The sequence below is a fragment of the Megascapheus bottae genome, chromosome 13, assembly GCF_031878675.1.
Source record: "Megascapheus bottae isolate mThoBot1 chromosome 13, mThoBot2.hap1, whole genome shotgun sequence".
NCBI lineage: Eukaryota > Metazoa > Chordata > Mammalia > Rodentia > Geomyidae > Megascapheus > Megascapheus bottae.
Window position 1 is genome coordinate 47144781 of NC_143521.1, and position 22437 is coordinate 47167217.

General features: G+C 36.7%; 1 protein-coding gene across 1 annotated transcript in view; it reads left to right on the forward strand.

Annotated features, from left to right (window-relative positions):
- Dhx15 (DEAH-box helicase 15) overlaps nucleotides 1–22437 on the forward strand; it is a 43726-nt gene that overhangs the window by 18136 nt on the left and 3153 nt on the right. Inside the window, exons 4-11 of the mRNA XM_090343762.1 lie at nucleotides 3396–3555; nucleotides 4793–5011; nucleotides 12007–12174; nucleotides 15315–15401; nucleotides 16185–16334; nucleotides 16655–16763; nucleotides 17222–17413; nucleotides 20362–20484. Coding sequence (XP_090199888.1) covers nucleotides 3396–3555; nucleotides 4793–5011; nucleotides 12007–12174; nucleotides 15315–15401; nucleotides 16185–16334; nucleotides 16655–16763; nucleotides 17222–17413; nucleotides 20362–20484 — 1208 coding nt within the window. The remainder of the gene's footprint in view (nucleotides 1–3395; nucleotides 3556–4792; nucleotides 5012–12006; nucleotides 12175–15314; nucleotides 15402–16184; nucleotides 16335–16654; nucleotides 16764–17221; nucleotides 17414–20361; nucleotides 20485–22437) is intronic.

A 22437-nucleotide genomic window follows, 5' to 3' on the forward strand; every position in this document is an offset into this window, starting at 1 on the left:
TTTGTGTCTTAAGCATTTTAGCTACATTGAATTTGTATATTACAAATTTGGTTTGGGTGGTTTTTGCTTACTTATGCTAGGACATTGTTAATTATACTAAATACTGTCTTCTTAAAGGTTTCATTGTATTTGTTTCTAAACCATTTGCATTATATTAGATATTTGCATTGTGCTATGTATTACTTTGTATTTGTATTGCATTAGATATAACATTATTTAAAGCATATGGAAAGATACGGATAGACTATTGTTGAGAGTTGAGTATCCACAGATTTTGGAATCTGCCAGAGGGCCTATCTTGAAAAAGTTATCTGCGAACAACTGTACTTCTTTTGATCAAAGTATCTTTCAGAAGTGTACATTCAGTATAACCTTAAGGAAATTACTAAACACAAACTTGTTAATGTAGGCATGTTAATGTCTGTAAGCTTTTCTGTAGTATAAACTGTTATATTTCTATGTTTTTTGGTTTATTGTGGGCTTGAACTTAGTGCTGGGCAGCCTTTTTTTTTTTTTTTTTTTGCTCAAAGCTAGTGCTCTACTACTTTAAGCCACAACTTTTTTTTTTTTTTTTTTTTTTTTTTACCAGTCCTGGCTTGGACTCAGGGCCTGAGCACTGTCCCTGGATTTTCTCAAGGCTAGGGCTCTACCAGTTGAGCCACAGCATCACTTCTGGCTTTTTTGTACGTATGTGGTACCGAGGAATCGAACCTGGGTCTTTGTGCATGCCAGGCAAGCACTCTACCACTAGGCCAAACTCCCGGCCCTAAGCCACGACTTTTAAGAGTTCTAGTTTTGTTATTAGAAAACATGGGAGGAGGACTGTGGTTCCATGTCTTGATCTCAGGCCCTAGACCTTACCCCTTAGCTTTTTTACTCAAAGCTGGCACTCTACCACTTGAGCTACATCTTCACTTTCAGTTTTTCTTGGTCAATTGGAGATAAAGTTAAGGACTTTCCTGCTTGAGCTGATTTCAAATTGTGGTTCTAAATTTCAGCCTCCAAAGTAGCTAGGATTATATGTGTGAGCCAACTGCACCTTGCCGAAGAATAATTCTTAAGTATTACTAAGCTTACAATACTTTGAAAAACACATTTGGTATTGGTCTGGAATTTAAGATAATTTATTCCTGAAATTCTACAGTTCCTGGCCCTGAACATTCCATCTTTTTTCCCCTTCCTTCTGGGACACAATGTGAGCCTCACTTGAAATCCTGCTTCTCTCCCTTAATACTGGAATTATTACTAATGTAGTCCCTTCATGCCTGGCTTTCTAAAGGTTTTCTAAGGTCTCAAGAGATGCTTTAATACAACAGGTATTTAAGCAGAAAAGCGGGGGCCTAAACTAGGTTTGTGTGTGGGGGGGTGTCAGTCATGGTGCTTGAACTTTGAGCCTGGGCCCTGTCCTTGAGCCACAGGCACACTTCCTGTTTTCTAGTGGTTAATTGGAGATAAGAGTCTCTCATTCTTTAGTGCCCCAGCTGGCTTTGAACCATGATCCTCTGATATCAGCCTCCTGAGGATTACAGACCTAAAACACCCTTGTCCGCCAATTGTTTGCCCTCACTTATGATTCCATGCAATTCCTTAAGTATTTGTAGAACTTTGTTTAGGAAATTAAGAAGAGCAATAAACCTGAGTACCAGGAAATACTAGCCTTTCAAGCAGACTCTAAAATGTAGATATGATATAGCTGTATATTTGGTTAGGCCAAAGGAAAGCCTGTACAGTAGAAGATAAACCTAGCTTAAACAGTATTGGAACAGCACAACCCAAGTAGGATTTTTTAGAATAGAAATGTTCTCCATTATTTATTCTATGCTTAGTATACATATTTGGGCTGTGTTTATTACTCACTCTGTACCATGGAGATTGTTCTAGATTAATATGTTTGTTCATTCTTTTTAATGGCTCCTTGGTATTTATGATTGTGTCCTTCAAAATCACCAAGTGCTGTTGAAGCCAAGGAAACTATCACAAGTAAATTGTGGTTTGCTGCTGAGATGTCAGTAAAACATCTCTGAAGGCAAAATTCCAAATATCCTAAAGTAGGTCACAGGAATTCCAGAGCATTGGAGGTGGTAGTGTCACTGTTTCATCAACTGTACTGGACTGTTAGGACTCTGAGTCATATAATAATTGTCAGTGGTTTTCTTTCAATCTTACAGAAAATAATAATGTTGTAGCTAAAAATTGTCCATTTTAGAAGTGATGGTTGTTAAATTTTTTAAATTAATAGAATAAAAATACATAAATATAGCTGAAGTGGACTTGTCTACCAAAAATTTTTATTAAAATGTAAGTTTGGGTGAGTTCTTTATATACTCTGTTTGCCAAACATGTGGCATTAACTATAAATATACCAGGCTGATCTCAGAAAGATTACACTAAAGTTGAAGAGCTAAAATGATGTCATAGAAAGTGGCTTAAGATTTCTATACTACCTTAAAATCTGTATAAAACAATGGACTTCATAATTCACTGAATGGTAACTTCAGTATTTGAAAGGTATGCTGTGTTTCTGTCCTGTCCAGGTGCCCAGCTTCGCAGTTGTCATGTATTAGTCAGAGTAGAGATGTCTGACCCATATGCTGGACTACAAACCACCCTTAGTCTTATACCAACTAGCATAATTCCTCATATGAAGGCTGGATGCTCTATTCTCTCTTTAGATGAGTTGGGAGTGGTAGTGGGGAAGTGATCCTGTATTTTGAACTAAAGGCCTTGATTTTGCTTGACAGGCACATGAGCCTGCCTTCAGCCTCTTAAGCTATATTTATAACTGGTTTTCCTCCTTTATTTTTCCTTTTTAGTTACTGACCTAACTGATCCTCTCCTCTATTTACACATTATTTCCATAGTGTAGATACTGCACTTGAGTACCAGAGATTTTTTGATTTTGCTTTGTTTGTTTGTTTTGCTGGTCCTTGGGTTTGAACTCTGAGTCTGAGTACTGTCCTTGAGCTTTTGTGCTAAAGCTAGTATTCTACCACTTGAGCCACAGCTCCACTTCTAGCTTTTTGAGGTTAATTGGAGATGAGAGTTACAGGGTTCTCCTCTGCCCTGGTTGGCTTTGAACTGTGATCCTAGATCTCAGGCTCCTGAGTAGCTAGGATTGCAAAAGCCTCCTGACTGATACCCCCTCCACACCTCACCCCCAGCATGCACGCAAAAAAAAGTCTCAGCACTTTGCAGTATTGTATTATATGCAACTTATGTGGTGTATAGTCAGTACAAAATGTCTTGAAGCTTAGCTTAGTTTTGCAATTGATGGTGAAACACTAGCACATTTACCTTTTTTTGCTTAGCTGGTTTACTTTTCATTTTTATGTAGTGAAGTTTAGTTTTATAATGACTTAAAGGAACCATGACCAACATGTTAACTGTGAATATAGGTATATGACTGATGGAATGCTACTTCGTGAAGCTATGAATGATCCCCTCTTGGAGCGCTACGGTGTAATAATTCTTGATGAAGCTCATGAAAGAACACTTGCTACGGATATACTGATGGGAGTCCTGAAGGAGGTTGTAAGACAGAGATCAGACTTAAAGGTAAAGTAATTTATCCATTTGATTTATTTAGTGGTGTGTGCATGAATAAGACAGCGGGAACACCAATCTGTACTCAGGTACCTAAGTTACTTATTTAAGTTACTTATTTCCTGGTATTCTTAATTTTGGAGGGAGGGTTTTTTAGTCTGCCTTCTGTGGCTTTACATAAGACTTCTTTATAGTGCTAGCAAGTAGGTATTTCATAATCTTTTGTGGCTGGGCTGCTCATTAAGTGTATAATATCCATCTTTGTTCCTCAAAACAAACAGCTCAGGACAATATGCTCATGGCAGAAATATATTTACTTGCCATTTCTCCTTTCTCTCTTGTACTTTTTTTTTTTTTTGCCAGTCCTGGGGCTTGAGTATTATCCTTCGGCTTTCTATGTGTGTGATACCAAGGAATTAACCCTCTTCCCCTCCTTCCCCCAGTTCTTTGTGCACACTAGCAAGCACTCTACCTCTATGCCAAACTCCTGGCCTCTCTCCTCTTGTACTTTTGCCAGTGTTACTCTGTAAGCCTGTTTTCTGATGTTTTGTCCCCCAAGTTCCCTTTTGTGGTGTGTGACTGAGAGGGAGAGTGATTTGAAAATTAAGACTCATTGCTTGTTGCTCTGTGTGTTAGAGAAGTACAAAGTGAATACTGTGATTGCTAAAGAGCTATCGAGGTTTCAGAGAATAGCTCAATTTACAGTAGAATTAAGATCCTCTCTTAATAGTTTACCTAAAGAGACAGCAGCAGCACAATTTAGTACTTTTTTCTTTTTATCTTTTTTTTAGCAGTATTGAAGACCCTTTCTTGCTCTAGTTTTTTTTTTTTTTAAGTTATGCTCATTAATGATGATACAAAAAAGAGATAATGTACATGTGCTTTTCTGGCTACTTTTTGCATTCTCCATTGGAAAGTTTCAATAAATGCATGTTACTGTCATTTACCAGTCCTTTCACTTATTTCTAGAAAACTTACTGTTTTTAAGGTATTGTTTCACAAAGTCATGCTGTAGTTCACTTATTTATTGGGTATTCCTAAACATTTAAATGTGAGCATTGTACTGCAGCTCTGTGTTTTTTACAATAAATATGTTTATTTAAAGGTAGTTTTTTTCTATTTTTTTCCTTCTTGATCAAGACCATGAGCTGAGGACTTGCTAGGCAAGCAAGCCTTCTACCACTAGACCAGAGTCCCGGCCTGAGACCATGAACTCTTAATTTTAAAATAATTTGCTATTTTCTTTCAGGTTATAGTTATGAGTGCTACTCTAGATGCAGGAAAATTCCAGATTTACTTCGACAACTGCCCTCTTTTAACTATTCCTGGACGTACGCATCCTGTTGAAATCTTTTATACTCCAGAACCTGAAAGAGATTATCTTGAGGCAGCAATTCGTACAGTGATCCAGATACACATGTGTGAAGAAGAAGAAGGAGATCTCCTCCTTTTCCTAACTGGTCAAGAGGTATAATTATGTGTTTCATTGCTTAGCTTTTGTTATTTCATTTGTCCTGAACAGCAGCTTTAACTTACAAACTTGACACGCATTAACCTTTTCTCAGTGGTTTGGTTTTATTCGCTGTGTTAGTACTAAGATGTAAAATATATATAGCCAACTGCTTTGTAAACCATAGAGTATATGTTACAGTTAATTAGCATGGGTGTTACATATTTTTAGGTTTGCAGGATTTAGGTGTTTGTAGTTTCAACTTTGCAGAGGCCCAGGTTGTTACAGTATTTTAACTAAGGCATGAATTTGTATCACAGCTGTTTTAAAATCAGACAGTCCTCATTAGTTAATAGCTTGTGAGTGAAATTTTGTGCTCATCTGTCTTATCCATACATTCTTGTCTTTCACGAACCCTGTAGAAGCCTGAATTCCAATTTATTTTTAGATACTAATACTGTTTCCAGCATTTTGTAAACTTTTTCAACAGGGTGTTTATAGGTATATCATGAAAACACTTGGATAAAACAAGGCTTTGGAAAAATTTTGCACTGAATAGTTTCTTAGTGTCTTTCCCCCCCCTCTGATAGTCTTTTAAGTGTTTTAGAATGTGCTTCTGAAACTGCAGTATGTGAGATCATTGAGAAAAGTTAAGAGAATCTGATCCAGTAGGTAAAGTTTGATGATGAGAATCTTTAACTTTCCAAGAAGCATTAATAAGTATTTTAGCATTATCCATGTATCTCCAGAGCTGAGTAGCAGGGTTCTAGTGCAGTGTGGGAATTATTCTGCTGTGCTCTTCACTGAAACCTAGGACTTTAGCACTAAAAAGTGACTAGTGTGACGAGAGAGAGACTAAATTTTAGGTTTATAGCCTCATTGTAGCTGTTTACCTATCTCCATTTTTGTGTTACCCACTATTACAAAGCAGTTATTTATTTTTATCCGCCATGAGTCTGTCCCTGAGTTTTTTCACTCACGGCTGTTGCTCTACCAACCACTTTGAGTCATAACACTAATGGAAGCTAAGAATTGCCGGAGTTGGCTTTGAACCATGATACTCAGATCTTAGCCCCCTGAGATCTAGCTAGGATTACAGGCATGAGCCACTAGTGCCTTGCTGATTTTACATTTTGAAAAGATTATCCAGATAGATGGTAGGTAGATGGAACATCCCTGGACCTTTTTTACGTCTCTTGAACAGTGGATTGCCTGCCTGCTAGCCAATTCTTATCTCTTCCGTAATTGTCATAAAGATGAAATTTGGGGGCACAATGTAGCTGAATTTCCTTTAGTTCCTTGGGCCATTTTATGATTTACGGGTCTCCTTTGAGGAAGCAATTTAGCCAAAGTGATTTCTTTAGCTATTAATGATATATCAAATTGTTGCCAGTGATTAACTCTGGTAGATATCAAAGGTTTCCTAGGCGACTCTTGTGTTTAGTTTCTAAAGAGGTGTTTGATAGGTAATATTTGATCAAATGTTAAGAGCTAGATGTATTATTTAAGTACTGGATTTTTGTTGTTGTTGTTTTGCTTTGTTTTTTGTTTTTGCCAATCCTGGGCTTTAGCTCATTGTCCTTGGACTTTCTCAAAGCTAGAGCTCTACCACTTGAGTCTCAAGCACCACTTCCTGGTTTTTCTAAGTATGTGGTACTGAGAATTAAACCCGGGTCTTTGTGCATGCTAGGCATGTACTCTACCACTAGGCCAAACTCCCAGCTTTTTTGTTTGTTTTTTTTTAAAAACTTTTAATATTTATAGTTTTAACCCATTGGCAATCCATGATTTCCTTCTGTAGTGCAGGGGATTTCAGCCTCAGCATTGTTACATTGTAGGGTTGTTTTTTGTTGTTGTTGTTGGAGAATGCCTATTACCGTATTTTCTAGCTTCTCTCCATTAGACATTTTCTCAGTAACAGGCATTGCTAAATGCCCTTCTTGGAAAATTGTGAATGAAATCTTTTCTTTCCATGTAAAGGATAAGGACTTGGAGGGTGGAAAATATAAAGCATGTTATTTGATTTTCCAGATAAAATTGCCTTCTTTTGATATTATGCCTTCTTTTTGTGTAATTGAATGGAAAATATCCATATATTTTTAAGCAAGAGTATCAGGTGATTTGTGTATGCACAAGCCAGCATGAGCTTTCTCTCTCTCTCTGTCTCTCTCTCTCTGTCTCTCTGTCTCTGTCTCTTTCTCCCCCCCCCCTCACCCTCTCTCCCTCTCTTCATGCTCTTCAGCTGTAGTCTTGGTGCTGCTTGGGCCTGGGTGTTGCCCTTGAGCTCTTTTGTTCAAGACTACTACTTGGGCACAGCTCCACTTTCAGCTTTTAAGGGGTGGGATGATTAATTGGTGATAAGAGTCTCAAGGACTTCCTGCTTGGGCTGGCTTGGAGTCATGACCCTCAGATCTCTGCCTCCTGAGTAGCTAGTGCTCTTTGATGGACTATTAAAAAAAACAAACATTTATTTATATTGTAATTCAAGTGTCCAAGCTGTAATGCAAGATACTCGTTTTGTTCTCGTGTCTGTTGTGTAGTTTCTGCAAGTTCAGTGTATTTTCTTTTACTTAAGTTACTAGTTAAAGTAGTAATTATGCTTATATAACCAACAATATTTGAATACATTCATTAGATGGCCTCAGGGTGAGATTTTGAGCTTTTCTCTGAGTGAACTTAGTGCTGTTGTCATTTTGACATCTGTAAATTTCATAGCTTGGAAAAGGAAGGCAGATAGTAAGCCCTGTGGTTATCTGATGTGTGTTATGGAGTATGTTTTTCATGGGAAAAAAAAAACCTATTTACATGTATACCATAACATTTTTTTTGCAGTCTTTAAGTATCTGCTGAACCTTGAATTTAAATTGTGCTTACTGACCAAAAGGTAAATAAAATACTACTCTCTCCCCTTGGAGAAACATGATTACTTGATAAGTTTAGATTCTATGAACCAGTAGTTTTGTACATCTCAATAGCCTCTGTAATTTAGCAATAACATCAGATTTGAAAATTAAAAGTCCTTTTAACATGGTACTAGTTTGTTCACTTTAAAACAACGGTGCCTCTGTCCCTCAATTTATTTGAGAAGAGGAAAGGTTTTAGGGCATAAAAAGGCCAAGCTGTGGTTTAAATTGAAGGCCTTAGAGTATAGGAATTAGAGAAAGAAGTGAATTGAAATGCAAATTTTGTGTAAGTAGGTACTTAAAGATGCTAAGACTTTATTGGCTAAGCCATAATCTTTTATTTCTTACTTTCAAATATTCCTAACACATTAGGTAAAGTAAAGCTGTAATCATTATCTTAAAATGATATAATATTAAATGCATAATTTGGCACTTAAATAATATATGAAATCTGGAAGCTAAGTGGCATTGGAAGCTAAGTGGCATTGGACCGTTTTTTCCCCCCAGTATATAGTCTTAATTTATGGTAAATTTTTTAAAAATGGAAATAATGTATATATCAGAAAGTTGATTTTATTTCTGTTCAGACTTGTGTTGTGGGTTTGTTTTTTGTTTTTGCCAGTTGTGGGCCTTGAATTCAGAGCCTGAGCACTGCCTTTGGACTTTTCTCAAGGCTAGAGCCCTACCACTTGAGCCACAGCACCACTTCCAGCTTTTTTTGGTGTATCTGGTACTGGGGAATTGAACCTGGGTCTTTGTGCATGCTAGGCAAACACTATCACTAGGCAAACTCCAGGCCCCCAATATTTTTAAAACTTACATAGAAATCTTAGTTTTGAACTTGAGTGCCAGCAGGGGGCACTCTAATCTTAGATGCAGCATTTAAAAGCATCTTTTCTACTACTTATTTCCTTTGTTAATATTTTTTTGTTTGGTAGATAACAGTCTATTTTCATTTTCTTTTAAAAATTTAACTGGATTCCTTACATTTTTCTGAGTTAGTAGTACACTGGCATTTGGACCTGGTCTCAGACCTCCTTAGGTGGTGTTCTACCTCTGAGCCATATGCCCAACTCTTTTTTGCTTGTGTGTGTGTGTTTTGGTGGGTCATGGGGCTTGAACTCAGCTTTGGCACCGTCCCGTGTGTGTGTGTGTGTGTGTGTGTGTGTGTGTGTGTGTGTGTGTGTGTGTTGGTGGGTCATGGGGCTTGAACTCAGCTTTGGCACCGTCCCGTGTGTGTGTGTGTGTGTGTGTGTGTGTGTGTGTGTGTGTGTGTGTGTGTTTTGGTGGGTCATGGGGCTTGAACTCAGCTTTGGCACCGTCCCTGAGCTCCTCAGCTCAAGGCTACGACCCTACCCTGGAGCCAAAACCCCAACCACACTTTCTGGAGGTTAATTGGAGATAAGAGTTTCAGGTCCTTTTGTTGTGGGGACTGGCTTTAAACCTTGCTCCCCAGATCTCAGTGTATTGAGTAGCTAGGATTACAGGCATGAGCCACTGCACCCAGTTCAGCTTTAGTTTTTTTGTTTTGTTTTGCCAGTCCTGGGGCTTGAACTCTGGCACTGTTTGTTCTTGGACACTTTTGCTAACTTTTTGTCCTAGCTGGCTTTAACCTTGACCTCAAACCGTGGTTCTCTTGGTCTTCAATTCCCAAGTAGCTGGGATTACGTTTGAGAACCCATCACACCTGACCCAACATGCACTTGTTAATAGTAATTTTCTGGTTTTAGCGTTTTTAAAGCCAAGAACACTCAGGCTATTTAAGAAAATTTAAAACACTTGAAATGAGATGTCTTTGTCTTAAGAACCTTGCACTAAAAAAAAAATTTATTTATTTCCAGTCCTTGAACTCAGTCCTTGGGCTTTCTCGAGGCTAGAGCTGTACAACTTGAGCCACAGCACCATTTCTGGCTTTTTTCTATGTATGTGGTACCGAGGAATCGAACCCGGGTCCTTGTGCATGCTAGGCAAGCACTCTACCACTAGGCTAAACTCCTGGCCCAGAGCCTTGTATTTTTTTTATCTTAATTTTTTTTAAAGAATTTATTAACATTGATCTTTACATCATATTTCAAATGTCATGTTTAACAAACAAGTATTCAAGAAAGGAATCTCTGTATACATCACTGGCACTTGGATTTTAGATCATAATTAAAATTAAGCTGAGGGTTTGTATGTCATAGATACATATTAATCTATGTAATAAAACATTATGTCTATAGTCATAAATTTTTATGTCTATGTAGTTATGTTTATATCTCCAATACCATGTCCATAACATTGGGTAACCAAATACTGAGTAGTGTTTAGATCTAATATCCACATATTAAGAATACCATGCCTTTTGTTCCGTTGATCTTAACTTACTGCACTTAACATGATTCGCCCAACTTCATCCACTTCCCAGCAAATGCCATTATTTTATCTTGTCTGTTGGCTATGTAGAATTCTATTGTATACATATACCACATTTTTTGTATCTATTCATCTGCAGTATGGCATCTGGGTTGTTTCCATCACTTGGCTGTTGTGAATAGTGCAGAGATGAACATAGCTGAACAGGTGTCCTTATCATATCCTGGGTTATGATGTTCAGGATAGATGCCCAGGAGTGGTATGGTGGGATTGTAGGGAGGGTCTATTTTCAGTTCTTTAAGAAATCTCCAAACTGCCTTCCAGAGTGAGCCTTGTATTTTTTTTTTAACAGAGTTGCACTTTGAGTTAAAACATTTTCCAGGAAAATGTTAGTGGGATAAAAATTTGTTTACCTGAAGTTCCTTCCCCTCTGTTGTAGCATTCTGCCTTTTGAATAAAAGATTAGCTGTTGATTAGGCTAGCTGCTGAATGGGTCACTGGACAGATATATCTGTATCTATAGATATACATATATCTATCAGGTTATATATGTATCTGTGTATATATGTATATACACACCTATATATATAACAGGGTGTTTGATATATTAAGTACTTCGAAATTAATTAATTAATTAATTAATTAATTTTTTGCCAGTCCTGGGCTTGAGCTCAGGGCCTGAGCACTGTCCTTGGATTTTCTCAAGGCTAGAGCTCTACCACTTCAGCCTCAGCACCACTTCCGGCTTTTTTCTATATGTGGTATCGAGGAATCGAACCTGGGTCTTCATACATGCTAGGCAAGCACTTTAACCACTAGGCTAAACTCCCGGCCCCGTACTTTGAAATTTAAATGAATTATCCAGTAAAATTTAGAAAATACTTTCCCATCATATTTCTACTGCCATTTTCTCATCCTCTTAGCTGTCACCCCTCCCTCTAAATATATCTCCTTTAAACATTCATTTGAATGAAAATCATTTGAATAGGTTTTTGTGGTATTCCTTACCACATATTTAGTCTAGTTCTTAATTATGTTGATTACTATAAGATGTTCTCATTAGGCACAGTGAAGTAAATTTTCTGTATCATTGTGTAATTGTAGTAGTGATATGTGACAGTAAAGCCTAATTGGCATTTAAAATATCTAGAACATTTGTTTCTCTAAGATTGTAAGAATTGGAAAGGTCATGAATGAAATTAATTATTCCTGCATGACAGAACAGTCATCCCATGCTGTATCATGGTTTCCTTGTTTCATCTTCACTGTATCCTGGGTTTACAAAAAAAAAAAAAAATGTAACTAGTGATCTCTTACCTATCCTGGGAGCTAAGTTCCAGAGATCCCCTCAATAGATGAAAATTTGCAGAGCAGCAATAAGTGAACAAAGGAAATAGCAAAGGAAGTCTAGGTAATGCTGCTGCTTCTCGGATTTTTACCTATTGTGGGTCTGGAATATAACTCCTGTGATAGGTGAGGGATCACTGAATTTGAGAATTAGGAAATCAGTGGAATGTAAATAAGTTATACATATTCAGTTGAGTGCAAAAATCAGTATTTTAAGGATTTGGGGGTTTCCTGAAATTTAGAAAGTTAAGCTTGGTGACTCAATTAAATTAAGTTTGTTAAGCAATAGTCTATCCGTGAAATGAAAACAGATTGTACACATAAAGTGAACAGTGTAGAAGTAAGATTGTGATAAGTATTTCTTTTTTTAGTATTTTTATTTTCAGACTCAAAACTTTAATTTTGTAGGAAATTGATGAGGCTTGTAAGAGAATAAAACGTGAAGTTGATGATTTGGGCCCTGAAGTTGGCGACATTAAAATCATTCCACTGTACTCTACGCTTCCACCCCAGCAGCAGCAACGCATCTTTGAGCCTCCACCTCCAAAAAAACAGAATGGAGCAATTGGAAGAAAGGTAATATTAGAAACTTACTAAAAAGCAAAACTTTTAATACTAAAAGGATTGTGAGATATCAAAATATATTCACTTATAGAGAAGTTGTGGGTGAGACTGTTATCTAGATTATATACAACAAAATAGTTATAGTAGGAGTAAAAATGTATTGAGGTCATACATACCTTCTGACTATATGAAGAATGTACTGCTGCTTCCTACAAATGCACTTCTTCCTTAGCAGGTGCGAGATAGACTAAAGTGAGCCAAGAAAAGGGGATGCTGTCTTAAGTGCTCTTTCTCCTTTCGTAACCATTGCCAAAAATGAAGCACTTCTTCCCTTGGTTGTTGGATTTCTTCCTAGAATTTTTTTTTTTTTTAAAGAAAGAACTGGAATAAATGGGTGTTCAGAGTTATTGGGGATGGAGAAAGTAAGAATAAGGGAAGCAGTCAGATTATTAAAGTACTATGTGTACATGTGTAAAATATCACAATGAAGCTTCTTTAAATTAGCACACTGAAAAAAATGATAAGAACAGGTTCTGTATGGGCCCTGGGCACTATTGGAGGCAGGAGGATGAATTGAAAGGGTGAAGAGGGGGTAAATGGTCAAAATACTTGATATGCTTGTGGGGAAATGTAACGGTGAAGCTTGTTGAGGTTGGTGGGAAGGAAATAATAGGGAGGATATGGGAGGAAATGAATTTGGTAAAGGTTGCATTTTATGGATGTGTGAAAACACCTTGTACAACTAAATTGATAGTTAAAATGGACAGAACATTTTTGTATAGATGTGTAAAAGGTTGTCTCATAACACTCACACTGCATAACAGGCTCCTTGAAAGCAGGAATTATGCCTGGTTTCTCTTTGTAGGCATTACTTTGCTCCTTTGAGACATTTCATTGAAATCAGAGACAAGTGTTAGGTTGAAACAGAGCAGGAGAGATTACACTGGTTTTAATGGTTTGAAAACCAGAAGTCTGTTTTGTTGCATAATACATCTCCATGTGAGTTTTGTTAAAATTCTTCATCTCTTGTCTTAATCACCTTTGGTTGATGGTTATCATTGGGAAAGCTTGTTGTGCAGGAATTTATTAATGGAGTAAACTCTGGTCACTGCTAAAAATTTCTTGCTTTGGGATGTGGGAAAAAAGCATGCCTGGAAATTCCCCCATAATTGTTATATTTGGGATGCATTGTTTTCTATGTTAAGGAGTAATGGGTTGGTTTTTTTCCCCTAGTTTTGCTACCAGCCTTTTTGCTAATATTTTCAATGGTGAATGAAAATTATAAATAATAAATTCTTTGTGTTTAACTTCTCCAGAATATTGAACCGTACAAATAACTTCTAGAATATGCTAAAGTTTTGTTTGCTCGTTTTTTTCTGGGTCGGTTGTGGTACTTGAACTCTGAGTCTGGGAGCTGTCTCTGCTTTTTAGCTCAAGCCTCGTGTTCTACCTCTTGGGCCACCACTGGTTTTCTGACATTTAATTGGAAATAGAAGTCTCATGGACTTTTTTGTGCTTGGGCTGACATTGAAGCACTATCCTCAGATCTCAGCCTCCTGAGTAGCTAGGATTACTGGTGTGAGTCATTGGCTCCCGGGTATGCCAAAGTTTATTTATTTATTTATTTATTTTTGCCAGTCCTGGGCCTTGAACTTTCTCAAGGCTGGAGCTCTACCACTTGAGCCACAGCACCATTTCTCTATGTATGTGGTACCAAGGAATCAAACCCAGCTCTTTGTGCATGCTAGGTAATCACTCTACCGCTAGGCTAAACTTCCAGGCCTGTCAACATTTTATGTTTGTTGTATGTATGCTGGACTTTAGAGAAAAATGTGTCATATTTGGTTGTAGTATATAATTTTAATGTTTTACCATTTTAAAGTTTACCGTTGGGTAGTATCAACATGCAGCAAATTGGTTGCTTTTTTTTAAATTGCAGTTTGCTTATATATATTCTTTGTCATGTGTGGGACTACCCTTTTAAAGTTTTCACACCTGAGCTTTTATATGAGTACATTGGAATTGTGATTTGTCTGGTGCCAATCTAGCACAGAGTATAATTTTTTTAGATTTTGCAGCATGTCTATGGGTTAGAGTTAGGGCTAAAGTTCTTTTAGCTCTTAAACTTAGTCACTTATGTACATTTGTCCTATCCAGGCTGGTTCTTCTATGGATACACACATATACACACATTCTTTTTCTCATGAATAGATCTTTTTCCCTCCAAGTGCTTTCCTGAGCAAATTTCCTCACCAAAGCCGTCACTCTTTTACAGTCTAACAGCACACTTTTGATGTTGTTCACACTTTTTGTCCATGCCAAATCTTCCCTTATATACCATGAAAGCTATGAAAATAGTCTTTTATCCAATTTATCAGGTCAACTGCTTTTCATATACATGCATCTACATCTGAATGTCACAAATATGTTCCTGAAAATCAAGTGTTCTGGGCAAAAATACCAACAGTAAATACTCTTTTTCTCATTGTTACAAAAGAAAAGAGATTCTACATAATGTTATTTCTAATTCCCATTGCCTATCATCTCCATAAGATTGCACTTTCCAAAACATAAACAGTTGTTTCTGATGAGCTAACTGCTGATTCCTTTTGGGCGGGGGGTGGGGAGGGAGCAGGGGTGTCCATCAAGGGGCTTGAACTCTGGGTCTGGGAGCTGTCCCTAAGCTCTTCACCTCCAGGCTAGTGTTCTACCACTTGAGCCACACACAGTACCACTTCCCATTTTCTGGTGGTTAATTGGAGATAAGAGCCTCCCACTTTTGTGCCGGGGCTGGCTTTGAACTGTGATCCTCAGATCTCAGCTGACTCTTACTGGTGTATTCTTTCCTCCATTGTGTCATTTTGTTTAAAATGTTGAGTTCATAAAAATAGTATTCAACCTAGGTCATTGTATAAATTGTGTTTCTATTGTTTAACAGTACTTTTCTTTTGATTATCTTGCATGGATAATCAATATAATGGGTAGCTTAGTTATATAATAAAATTCCTGTTGGGAAAGGAATTGCTATTGTGAACCAATGAAAGTAAATCTTTATTCATTCAGAAGTTCTTTTGGGTAAATTAGTGGCAGTCTGAATGTTATGTTCTTTTTCCTTGATGTTTAATGAAGTTTTCTATATTGTTTCTGAATAGGTCGTTGTGTCAACTAACATTGCAGAGACATCTTTGACAATAGATGGTGTGGTATTTGTGATTGATCCTGGATTTGCCAAACAAAAGGTCTGTGTTTTAGTTGCATTGTAAGTTAATGTGTCAGCTAATATTAATTTTTTACATTTTCCTGTTTCCCTTCATTTTTAGAGTTCTATTTCAGCCCTTAGCTCTGTCTTTCAGAAGTTGAGATAGTGTTTAATATTTACTCCTAAGCTTTGGCTATAGTGCCTTTCCCTTTCCCCTTTAGAAATCCTTTGGTATGTTTATCTGTATGCTCACTTAAGCATATTAAGAGAGTAAAAAAAAATCATAACAATATTTTCTACAGGTAGTACCTTATCCAACTGTGTGCTTTGACACACACAGAGATGCTATGTTACATATTAAAATAGTGATGGACATCAAGTGCTCACATTTGAATGAATTAGCTACATTTGTAGGTATATTGTGTCATTGATGGAAATGTTATCATTAGATTGAAAGGATTTAGCTGTCATGAGTTTTAATTTCAAAATACTTTTCTTGATGTCCATTCATAGATGTTGAAATTGAAGGTCTCTGTTAGGTAATGCCTCTCACTATGTAGCATGGTAGAAAGGAAGTAATATTTAAATTAGGGGAGGTAAAGATTATGTAAGCTATCACATGTGTTAAGTGTTTCCATGTTAAGTCTTGGGAATGCCTGGAAGAAGTTTTCCTCTTCCATGAGATAGTGAATTCTGTTGTGGTGGCTGATTTATGGCGATTAGTACACTTTGTTTATTAGCATTAACTGTGAGTTTGGGTGTTTCTGTTGATCCACCTTTGTATTCAGATGAAAAAAGCTTTTTCCCCTCCACATTCCAATAGGTATATAATCCTCGAATCAGGGTTGAGTCTCTGCTGGTGACAGCTATTAGTAAAGCTTCAGCTCAACAAAGGGCTGGTCGAGCTGGACGTACCAGACCTGGAAAATGCTTCAGACTGTACACAGAGAAAGCTTATAAAACAGAAATGCAGGTAAGAAATATTGTTATACCGAATGTGTTTGGGTAGATTGAGTATTATTCAGAAGAAAGCAGAATTCATGTACTTCATACTCTTAGAACCATATTTTTTGCCCTGAGTGGGGATGTATAGGGTGTAATCACAGATTTGAGTTGAGATGGTACTGAGATAATCCAAAGATATCAGAGGAATGTGTCTGTCTGCTTTCTCTAGTCTAGTACACAGTGACTTCTCAGGAAACAGAGTGGAAGTAATGCCAAAACAAGTAGCTTAGGAGGTAGAGAACTCAGAGTAGGAGATTCTCTGATGAACATGTTTTTTGTTTTTGGTAGGATAACACCTATCCTGAGATTTTGCGATCTAATTTAGGATCTGTTGTGTTACAATTGAAGAAACTTGGTATTGATGATTTGGTGCATTTTGATTTTATGGATCCACCAGGTATGCCTCCTGACAATACATTTTGCCCTTTGTTTAAACCAGATTTGTTTCCTTGCTATTTTCCTGGTATATGCATTAAATGTACTGTATCTTTTTCTCCAAGTGTGCAGTGAGATAGGTCTTAGGTGGTAGTATTGTTAAGAATTATTATTATATGAGCAAATAATTCTTCTTTCCCTTCAAAAATGATTCTGGGTTAATTGAATTATCATTTGGTAACATATGGGACAATAGTTTGATAGAATGTTGCTAAATAATACTAACATAGCTTTTTTAGAATGAAAACAGTATTTTTGCTATTTTGTGTGATTCATTATTTGCTATATGTGTGCAAATGCCTTTGATGACAATTGGAGTTTTGACTTGTGTCCATTAAAAAAAGGAAGTTTTAGTTTGTACTTTGTCACATTTTTGTTTGCTTAAAGTAACTTATCTAATATAGTGGCTTTTCCCCCTAGCTCCTGAAACTCTGATGAGAGCCCTAGAACTTCTGAATTACCTGGCTGCTCTAAATGATGATGGAGATTTGACTGAATTGGGATCCATGATGGCAGAGTTTCCTCTCGATCCACAGCTCGCTAAAATGGTTATTGCAAGTTGTGACTACAACTGTTCTAATGAGGTCCTATCTATTACTGCTATGTTGTCAGGTAATAGAGGGAAAGGAACTGAAAAAAGCCCAGCACTTCAGAGTTTGGGTGGACTTCCTTTTTGTTTGTGTTTTTTAATATTTAGTATAATAGTGAATTTTACAGATGGTTTTAAGGAACTTACTTTGTTTCCTAAATACCTTGTAAATAGTTTCATAATTGATAATCATAGTTACAAAAGTAGTCTTTGTGCACCAAACAGTGAAACATTGGCTCTCTTGAGCAAATAAAATTGCAATAAGCATAAGTTTAATGCAGTTGTAACTGAATTCTTTGGTAGGTCTATGACTATTTTGAGGTTTATTGACAGTACAAGAAGAATTTTTTTCTAGTACTTGACACTATGCAGTAAGCCTATGATACATTCAGGTGAGCCTCTATACACACATGTGTATTTTAGTGGTAGTCAAATGAACATGGATTTAAATTTAGTTTCAAATAGGTAGGAGTTTAGATTTAGGATGAAAATCAAATCTGATTTTGTTACTCTTACAATAACAGAAAAAATAGTTCGTAAAGGAAATCAGAAGGGGCCAGGAGTTTAGCCTAGTGGTAGAGTGCTAGCATGCACAAAGACCAGGGTTCGATTCTTCAGTACCACATACATGGGGGTGGGGGAAAGCCGGGAGTGGTACTGAGGCTCAAGTGGTAGAGCTCTAGCCTTGAGAAAGTCCAAGGACTGCTTAGGCCCCAAGCTCTAGTCTAGAACTGGCCAAAAAAGAAAGAAAGAAAGTCAGAATGCAAGCTGGTTTCTATTTTTAGTAGCAATAAAGCTTAATATAGAAAGGAATAGTAACTTAGAAGTTAAACTTACCAAAATGGATAAGAAGTCTTGTTAACAAATGAATGAAGATTGTTAAAAGCTAAAACCAGTGAAGTTTCTGCTGATAAGCAAAAATTGTGTGTTTCTAGTTTCCGTACTGGAAAAGAGCTGACTTCTGAGTGCAGAGTGGTTTATGATTCTTTATGACTTAATGTCACAAGTAACTTAGAATTGATGGACTCATAGGATATAATATCATTTTCAAAATACAAAATTATGGTTCAGTTTAGATATGATATATTCAAATGGTATGATTTTTACTTAAGTAGCTCAAATGTTTTCTTGCTGAGTTATGACTGATCAGACTCAGAGCAGATGGGCAGGGCAGTATTGAATCACTTTATTTAAATTGTAGTCTTAATTGCGGAGGTGGTGGTAGGTTGTTGTCTGCCTTTCTTACATGTTTTGTCAGATTCTCCCAGTTGTACTTCTCCCAAGATTTGGGTTTGTAGGGAAAGAATGGGGCAGGAAGTAACAGATTGTGTCTGTTACCTACTTGGGTTTCATTCCTCTATTTAGTTTCTCTTATCAAGCATCCACTCTAATAAGTTGTTTGAGTTTAGAATCTTAGTACTTTAAAATTTGTCTTGTAATGAGATCTAAATCTTCCAACTGCTTATTTCAGTCTCATTTGTAATAGGAGTGATGCAAACAGAAGTTTAACTGGTTTTAAAACATCAATACGAACTTAGGTTCAGTGTTTTTTAAGACAGTCCATTTGTTGGAAAATGTTAAGTCAGGAGGAAGCCATGGAACAAAAAACAATTTTCTGAGCTTATAAAGCTTTGTTTGCCACTTAGTTTCTGAAGTTTTGAGACATAAATCAAGCCTATAGGGCACTACTTACACACTCCCACTTAATTCTGGTGGTGAATTCACTTCATACCCACAGTTGTAAGAAGTTTCTGTACTTTTATGAATTATTACCTTGCTTCAGTTACAGTAAGCAAGACTTCATATTCACTGTGATCATGTTCCATTGTCTTTATTTGGCTATCTTGACATCTTTTTAAAGGGGAAACTGTATGGGAAAGAGTAATTCATACTGTATTTGGTCTCCTTGTTGATTATTCCCATTATCTTTTATGAAATGATAATTTGATTTTTCCATTGATAAAAGTTTAATAGCTTTAAAAATGTGTTGAAAAGACCCGAGCTTGTTAAATATTTCTTTTCATACTGCTTTTTATGACTATGGAATTGCTAAAGTGAATTAAGGAAAGTTGTATTTCAAAAATTGTAGTGCACACTTTGTAACAACTTAAAGCTTTATGTGAATTAATACTGAGGATCTAAACAAATACTGTAGTTAAATACTTTGATGACCCTTGAAATAATGATTGTTTTGGACTAATTGTCGACTTTTTAAAATACTGAGTTTTGCTCTTGAGGAATCAAATCTCTTTTTTGGTCTTGGGGCTTCATATTTGTTGATCCTTTTATTGAAATGCTGCAATGCTAGGCTGAATATCTCAACTTTTAGGATTTTCTTGATTCTTAAGGCGGTTTAACCTTCCACCACTACTGCTATCATCAAACTCAAGGTTATTTGATAATTTTTATGTTCACATATGCTTCTGCTTACCGGTGCTAATAGTGATACCCGCCAGTTGGCAATAGCCACAGATCTAGGGAAATATATCTGATAGAATTGTGGCAGTAGAATGCATAGTTGTTGTAGATCTGCAATGGGCAAGTATGGCTTTCTATCTTTCATGGGCATTCTGTGGGTTGAATGAATGTCCTTCTAAAAAAATTAACAGTTAACAGGCTGCTGACATCATAATTCTGGTAATTGGTAGAGCTATCAGCACTGGTTTTTTTGAAATAAGTTGAGCTTTCTAGTAACTTGATGGCCTTCAGAATAGCTGTTTTGATATGCCTACTTTTAGATCTAGTTAAAATAATCAGGTACTCTGTAGCTTTGAAACCCTCTTGTCTTACAGATGTGGTTAGGTGTTGATGTACCAAATCAAGGTAGTAAACAGTCCAAGATGCAGTTGGAGGCCATCCTGCCCTGCCCTATGCTCTGTGAACTGACCTAGCTAGGCCTTGTTCCTCTATCTGTGAATGCGTGACTCATCGATATGGGCGTTTGTGTTGGGCCCATACCAACCTTGTTTAGTCCCACAGTGTTTTGTTCGCCCCACGGAGGCCAAGAAAGCTGCAGATGAGGCCAAGATGAGATTTGCCCACATAGATGGAGATCATCTGACACTGCTGAATGTCTACCACGCTTTTAAACAAAGTAAGTCTAAATTGGATTGCAAGTACTCCTTTGTCTAAATGTCACTTCCAGCGCATAAGATGGTTCTTCATCCCACTTTCATTTATTATCAGTGACAACTCTACATTAGAAACCCAGAGGTACTTTATAAAACTCCTGACTAGCATTCAAAATAGAAATTGTCAGTCTTTTTTTTTTTTATGTTCAGGTTTATAATCAAGTGGAAGAAACCTGGAAAAGGCAGGTGATTAAAAAATATGAAAAACTTGTATAAATTTACTAGTAAAATGCAAATGGTACTTTATTGTACGTTTTATATTTTTTAATGAATAGTTCTATATTGCTAATAGAACCATTCTCTTTTTCGGGAGGCATTGAGGTTTGAACTTTACCTAGTGCATGCTTAAGTTTCAGCAAGGATTTCTTTTAAAATAATAGTTATGGGCTGGGAATGTGGCTTAGTGTTACAGTGCTTGCTTAGCCTGAGCTAGATTCCTCAGTGCCACATAAACAGAAAAGGCCAAAAGTGGTGCTGTGGCTCAAGCAAAAAGAAGCTCAGGGACAGTGCCCAAGCCCCAGGACTAGCGGCGGCCGGTGGTGGTGGCGGTAGCAGCAGCAGTAATAATACAGTTAGAAATAGAATGAGATGTTTTGTATTCCCTTGCTGAGAATGATTGTTAGACTCAATTGCTAGTTGTTTTGAAGATGGAGTCTAGCCAGTTTTTCTGCACAGGATGGCCTCATACCATGATCTTCGGTACCTCAGCTTCCTGTCTGGGTAGCAAGGTTTATAGACACCAGGCCACTGACAATTGGTTCTTCTTAACATTTTTACTAATTTTTTTACTAAAGCGAACAAAAGAACAGTAAATGACATTTCTTGCTCAGGACACAAGTGGTCTATGAGCATGAAAAGGAACAGTGTAAACTCTACTGTTAGCTCAAAAAAATGCATTGTTATCAATTGCTGTTTACGGATGTTAATTCTGTTAAAACTGGCAAAGAATGAAAAAGTAATCCTTAGCTGGGTGAGATTAGTGGATAATTCATATGAAGGAGCTATTATATACATATGTGTGGTCTCTATGAAAAGCAAGCTTTGAGTTATCAACAACCTCAATAAATCCTAAAATATGGTACGGACATACAAAGAAATTCTTACATGTGATGTTTATATATCTAAGACAAGTTACTCGCTCAGAAACAAATTGCTAATTGGTAGACTCAAGGAGGAAAACTGCCATGTTAATGTATGTTGGAGAAAGATGAACGGGGTTCTGCATTTTATGCTCATTTTCCTCTTTCATTTCCAAATTATTTCAGACAGAGGTCTAACTAGCATTTCTTATCTTTGACATTGTGGTTTTGATGATAAGCAGTCGGTTTAGTGAATATTTCAGAATTCATCAGTAGGAAAATACTATAATACATGTCATGAAGTCACTTTGAAGTGCTATCCATGAGCCTGTTTATTAAACATGGACAGAAGTTCCAGGCATCTTGTAAACTAAACTTGTATCACTTGTTTTTCAAACCTTGCTGGTAAATAATTGCTGAGAAATGTGTCATCATCAAACTTTACTTTCTTAGGACTTAAGAGGCTCTAACTCAGGCATAATAGTCACTTGAAATTCATGTTTATAACTATGATGCATTTGATTATCTTAATCAAAGGCTGTGGTTTCTTTGAAAATGAGCACGTAAGACATGGCATTTTATCAGATTCTTCCTGTCTATTAAACCATCTGTTGGAAACACCCATGGATATTAATGGATAAAGAGAATTGGTTCAGAAATCATTCCTTTGTCATCTAATACCCAAACACATTAGTGTTGTTGTTGAGCTACAATACAACATTTTAGAAAATGTAGTAACATTAGAGGTCTTTTTTTTTTTTTAAAGAAAATGATGTGGGCAAATTCCTTTTCTGGATTATTTAGCTTAACAATTTTCCTTTAAAATTAGAAAATAGT